Source organism: Anarrhichthys ocellatus, unplaced genomic scaffold (genome assembly GCF_004355925.1).
Source record: "Anarrhichthys ocellatus isolate YVR2014 unplaced genomic scaffold, GSC_Weel_1.0 scaffold148, whole genome shotgun sequence".
Taxonomy (NCBI): domain Eukaryota; kingdom Metazoa; phylum Chordata; class Actinopteri; order Perciformes; family Anarhichadidae; genus Anarrhichthys; species Anarrhichthys ocellatus.
In genome coordinates, this window is record NW_022280178.1 from 311,716 (window position 1) to 317,587 (window position 5,872).

General features: G+C 38.6%; 1 protein-coding gene across 1 annotated transcript; it reads left to right on the top strand.

Moving 5' to 3' along the window:
- The first annotated feature begins 291 nt into the window (after nucleotides 1–291).
- LOC116400109 (ryanodine receptor 2-like) lies at nucleotides 292–4,466 on the top strand. Its single transcript, XM_031877773.1, has 5 exons — nucleotides 292–469; nucleotides 1,400–1,488; nucleotides 2,627–2,755; nucleotides 3,236–3,340; nucleotides 3,971–4,466. The coding sequence occupies exons 1-5, from the start codon at nucleotides 352–354 to the stop codon at nucleotides 4,109–4,111; spliced, it is 582 nt and encodes a 193-aa protein (XP_031733633.1). The 5' UTR covers nucleotides 292–351; the 3' UTR covers nucleotides 4,112–4,466.
- The last annotated feature ends 1,406 nt before the right edge of the window (nucleotides 4,467–5,872 follow it).

Genomic DNA, 5,872 nt, shown 5'->3' on the forward strand with positions numbered 1-5,872 from the left:
GTGTGTGTGTGTGTGTGTGTGTGTGTGTGTGTGTGTGTGTGTGTGTGCGCATTGGGTCAGAATGGTGTATTATGAGCTTACACCTTTCACTGACTGAAAGAAAAACACTTTGAATTTTCCATCTCTTTTTAATACTTCTTCACTCTCCATCCTCCTGTCTGTCTGTCCCTTTCCTACATGTTGTCTGCTTTTGTCTCCCCTGTTCTCTGACTTTTCTTTCTGTGTATGTGTGTCTGTTTATATGAATGTGTGTGCGCACTCGCGTGTGTGTGTTTGCACGTGCCTGTGTTCTCGTGTGTATGTTTGTGCATATGTGTGTCTGCATGTGTGTCTGTCTGTGTGTGTGTGTGCATGTATGTGTATGGGTGTGTTTCTTCTCTCCGGCCAGGTGAGAAGGTCATGCAGGATGATGAGTTTACCTGTGACCTTTTCCGCTTCCTGCAGCTGCTCTGTGAAGGACACAACTCAGGTGTGTGTGCGACTTCTCTCTTCTGTGAATTGATTGAGTATATGGCTGAGCACAGGGGCGTTTCTAGGATTCAAAGAAAGGGGGGGCTTAGCCCCAAAGGGAGAGGCATGTTTGCGCCTGCAATTTTTTTTGGGGCCCATATGGCGCAGCGGATATCCATTGTTTCAGACAGTTCATAGATTGGTTCAATCAGAAAGAGAGTGATTTTGCTCTGTAGTTTTGCTTGCATTCAGTATATGATAACACAAGAGACAGAACTTCAGGGTCATAGTGAAATTTGACAACACAAATATGAACTTTTCTCAAATAAAGAGAGAGAAATTATTTTCCTGCTTGTAAAGGAAAGACGGATAAACTAGCTTTCAAATCCTAACTCTTAAAGGGACCGCACACAATGGATGGAGAATGGACCTGACAGTGTCAACTTTATATCGTTCAGTATGATGACAGGCTATTGGATTGTAATTTGAAGGGGGAGAAAACATACAAACCAGAACGCACGCACATATGTATGTTAGAGTTATAAATAAGTTTTTTTTTTTTTTTTTTTTTTTAAAGCCAATAATGCCAAATTATTTGGGGGGGCTGAAGAACATTTTAGGGGGACTTCAGCCCCCCTAAAATGGCCCTAACGGCGCCCCTGCGCTGAGCATCTAATTATGGGAAACGTTATTAATGCTATTAAGGCTGGTTTGAATGCTGATTACTGTTTGAATCGGAAATTTGTTTCTTCAACCAACATGTAAACATTTTGTTTTTGTCTTAGTCTCTTAAACTCTTTAAGCTTTCCTCTATGCAGAATGAATTCTGAGGAATTACATAAAATGTCATGCAATGTTGTATAGAAATGTTACCACTACTTTATTTATTCAATTATTCAACACCTTCTACAAGCGCAAAACTGCTGGTGTTTGTGATATCCTGTTTCAGACTTCCAGAACTACTTGAGGACGCAAACAGGGAACAATACTACGGTCAACATCATCATCTCTACTGTTGACTACCTCCTCAGAGTACAGGTTAGCTCCTTCTCTTCACTTCTGCTGGTTCCTGGTTGAAATGAAATGAGTCTTCATGGAGTCAAACAGTTCTCATACAGACATAAGACACAGACAATAACATAAAACAAAACTTCCATTATTTTACATTTGACTCATTTCTTCTAAAAGACAGTTCAGTGTGAACTTAAGCAACACAAATAACTAGTTAATAATAATAAGTTTTATTCTTTACTATTTAAATCTAATCTAAAAGGAAATTCTTCTTTTCTCTTTTAAAATCAGTTTTTTTAAATGTTTTTGCAATTAATACAGTTATGATGCCATTTCATGCACCTCTTTATTTGCAAAGACACAGAGATGCTGCACCAAGTACTTAGTTAACAAAGAATTTTCACATGACCTGGTGACAATGTCCTAGGCATTTGCCACCATTAGTTATTGCCTGTCTCCCAAATGTACACACCTCTTCCAAGAAAGTCAGTTGGAATCATGTAGATGTACACAGACCCAGGACAGACCATGCACATCTTTGTATTGCTGTATTGTCTTGCAGAGCCACCCTCTGGTTTATCTTAGACTAACTGTATTCACCATTTTGCAAACTTGCAGTTAATCAATGCAGTGAATTATTGTCAACAGTTTGTGAATGTCCCCCAAAGACATGGTATAGAAAATAGTAAAAGTGACAGTGTTCTGCCTGTATTACTTGATGGAAAGTTCCTTTTTAAATCGTTAAACTTACATTATGCTCCCTCAGTATAGTGCAGATCCCCATCCGGTGTGTCTCCCCCTCCCCTCCCAAACAAAGACTGTCCCACCGGCTCCCTCACAGGCAAGATGGCAGCGAATATAAAAAACAAAACAGGGATTTATTCATCTCTTATGGTGCCTAAATTTAGTGGATCATATAAAAACAATGTATGGAATTAATCTGCAAAATGAGACCAAACTTTTAATCTCAGTTGTTGAGCCAAGACAAAGGCCAAAATGTGATAGACGGACACACACACACACACACACACACAATCAAACACATGACTTCCCCACAGTCTTACGCCTGACAAGAGATAATAATAATAATAATAATAATAATAATAAAAACTGTTTTACTGGTTGTTAATCTGTCTCATTGTTGTCTTCTTTACATCTCTTCCAGGAGTCCATCAGTGATTTCTATTGGTATTATTCTGGGAAAGATGTTATTGACGAGCAGGGCCAGAGGAATTTCTCCAAGGCAATAAATGTGGCCAAGCAGGTTTTCAATACGCTGACAGAGTACATCCAGGTACGAGAAGACACTGACTTATTCCTGTTTCAGTCAGTGTTATAAACTGACACCTCTATCTCTTAGAAAAGTCTCAAAAGTTGATGAAAAGGTTAAATAATCCAAATTGAAGGTGTTTAACAGTCATAATTAGTCTTTGGTGATTATTAGACGTCCCTTACCAGACTGAGCTGTTGCTACATTCAAATGCTAAACATGAGTAAGACGGAGATCTTTCTAACTTCTCAACATATTCATTTGAGGAAATGTTTACAGTGACAGTAATAAGAAAGGGATTTGTTGGCAGTAGCCATGCTTGTCTGTTTTTGGGTATGACAAGAAATCAGTCATCTGACAGACACATTTTCTACCATGTAGGTAATGGACAGCTTGAAAAGCAACATTACATTGATATTCTACTATATAGGATGTTCCTGTAGCAAATGCTCACATATATGACTGTCGGAAACCTGATTATGATTGTTCCTAATGCTGTTGTAGGGTCCGTGTACTGGCAATCAGCAGAGTTTGGCCCACAGTCGACTGTGGGACGCTGTGGTGGGGTTTCTGCATGTCTTCGCTCATATGCAGATGAAATTGTCTCAGGTGAGTTAAAGTCACTGTGGACAAGGTGGTGACAATATAATCACAACATCCCCAGTTTGAGTTCAGCCATGGACCTCTTTTACCGCATCTCTCTGTCCCGTTGTTTCCTGTCACATCTCCACTGTAAACTATCTTATGTGGGAAAAACGTTTCCAAATATAGTACCTCACCGTCTACCACTACCATACTATACCACCGCAACTGTTGGGACCAGCCTCCCTGAAGAAAGCTCATCTTGGTTATTTGTATAGCTAAAGCATGAAAGAACCAGAAGAAAGGATGAACTGAGCGTTTTGCTCACGGCAGCCAATACATTTTGAAGACTTCCTGGAACTCCTCCACCTGGGAACATATTATAATGTCCTCCTCGTTAACATTAAACTGCATTCGTGCTTTTTGCCTTCAGGGTATTCATTTCTAATTCTGAATTAATAAAGCAAAGGGGATATGATAAACATCTCCTAGAATTCATAGTAACCTTCCTTCAATATGGCTGCTAATTCCTTCACATTCTCATCATATACTGTATAAATATCTAACTTTAAAATATCAATTTGAGAAACCTCTCTGAGTTTGTTCTCCCTGCGATGGCTCAGAAAGTCTTTTTGTCTCCTTCTTTTTTCACATCAGGACTCCAGTCAGATTGAGTTACTGAAAGAACTGATGGATCTTCAGAAAGATATGGTGGTCATGCTGCTGTCTATGCTGGAGGGTAGGTTTGCTTTCATAAGTACTCTGTTATTAAATATTAAAGCAGGAGTAGCTTACTGAAAGAGTTAATAGAATGACACAAACAAAAGGTCACAAGGTTATCACATGGGTATTTGCACTGTTAAATGATATTATTCAAATCAGTCAGCAGTGTTTGCTAAGTTTGATGCTACTAACAACATTTAATCATCTCTCAAAAAAGCTGTTTGAGTGAGTGGACACACATGGCTATTAAAGGGCTTTTCCATGTTGCTGTCTATAGTGCTAGACAGGCTGATGATGGAGTAAATAGACTACTTTAGGTGTCTGCAGGCAGGGTTTGTATCGTTGCAATGAGGTGCCTTCAGGAACTGAAAACAAACTGTGAAAGGGTTAAAGTTGTAAGATGAAAACATGGACAACACCCAAACCTGTCAATCACCGTGTAGCCCCGCCCTAAAGCATCCCCTGCTTTATGGTCTGTTTGACTCTAAATGGACCATTATCTACTAAATGAACATCATGCTGTATTGAAGAAGACTTGAAACTAGAGATTGAGACCATAAACCAGGTGTCCCCAACTGGCGGACCGCGGTCCGGATCCGGACCCAGACGCATCCGGACCCAAGATCTCAAACCAATAGATAATTTTGAAACCTACATATTACAGAACCAGTTTACATGTTAACCGGCACAACTTATTCAGCCGTTACGGCACTTGTTCAGCGGTGCAGGAAACATGCCGACCAATGTGTTGTAAATCACATCACGTGATGCAGCTCAGCCAATCAAATATGGGTATTCTGACATGTTTCCTGATTTGAGTGAGATGAGGTGTACACACACCGTGACAAACGAGGGAGAGACGAGGAAATAGAAAGAAGAGCAGGAATATATCGCTGATCAGAGAAGTTATCCCACATGACATTCTCCAAAAAGAGAAACGTGTTCAGAGAGAACAGAATTTATAAGCATGAATGAACAGACTCTTCTATGTTAATTCTTCTCACAGGAAGTTAGAACCAGCATGTCTCATATGTTCAGAAACGTAACTATTGATAAAAGCGGCAAATTAAGCGCACTACCAGACAAAGCACAACTCTTTTGAACAAACGTACCATCTCCCATCTAAATGAAGACACAGAAAATAAACCTAAGAGCCCAAAATGATCAGAATCCTAACACATGAATTCACTTCACAACAATAATGTTACCAGAGAGAATAGAGCTGAAACAAGTGGTTCAATAACCACAGATAAAGTCCATGCTCACTGATTTATCTTGTTAGATAAAAAATATAATATTGTGGCTTTTTGATTGACATCACTTCACACTGAATGAACTGAATTTAAAGCTGCAGGACAATTCAGTGAAATTAATTTCTCTAAAATGAATTACTTTATTTTAAGATGCACATTTCTGAAAATATTTCTGTTATGTCAGTTATTCTTTAATCCAGCCCTTATTGTACTTGAAACGAGAAGAACATTTATTTATGTATTTCTATGTATTATTTATAATCCATCCAGTTAAATTTGAAAACTGAGAATAATAATTGTTAAAAAATAATTGATGTGTACTTCCTTTATTTGATTTGACAGTTGTTGACTACACAGATACATTGTTACTACTACTAGGCTTCTTGAATATATTTATATATATATGCCACTAAATAGCGCAAGTTAGATATTATTGTAATGTTTTGGACCTTTGCCCGAGGAGATTTTCTCAATCTGGACCTTTTGGAATTTTAGTTGAAGACCCCTGCTATAAACTCATGTTTACAATGTTTACTGAGGTAATAAATCAAGAGAGAAGTAGAGTCATTTTCTCATAGACTTC

What these genes read in the sequence shown, in the direction of transcription:
- LOC116400109 (XM_031877773.1), top strand. Translation starts at nt 352, where the DNA reads ATGTATGTGTATGGGTGTGTTTCTTCTCTCCGGCCAGGTGAGAAGGTC. An exon ending in CTGTGAAGGACACAACTCAG is followed by an intron (nt 470 to 1,399) that starts GTGTGTGTGCGA and finishes ATCCTGTTTCAG; the next exon opens with ACTTCCAGAACTACTTGAGG. An exon ending in ACTACCTCCTCAGAGTACAG is followed by an intron (nt 1,489 to 2,626) that starts GTTAGCTCCTTC and finishes CATCTCTTCCAG; the next exon opens with GAGTCCATCAGTGATTTCTA.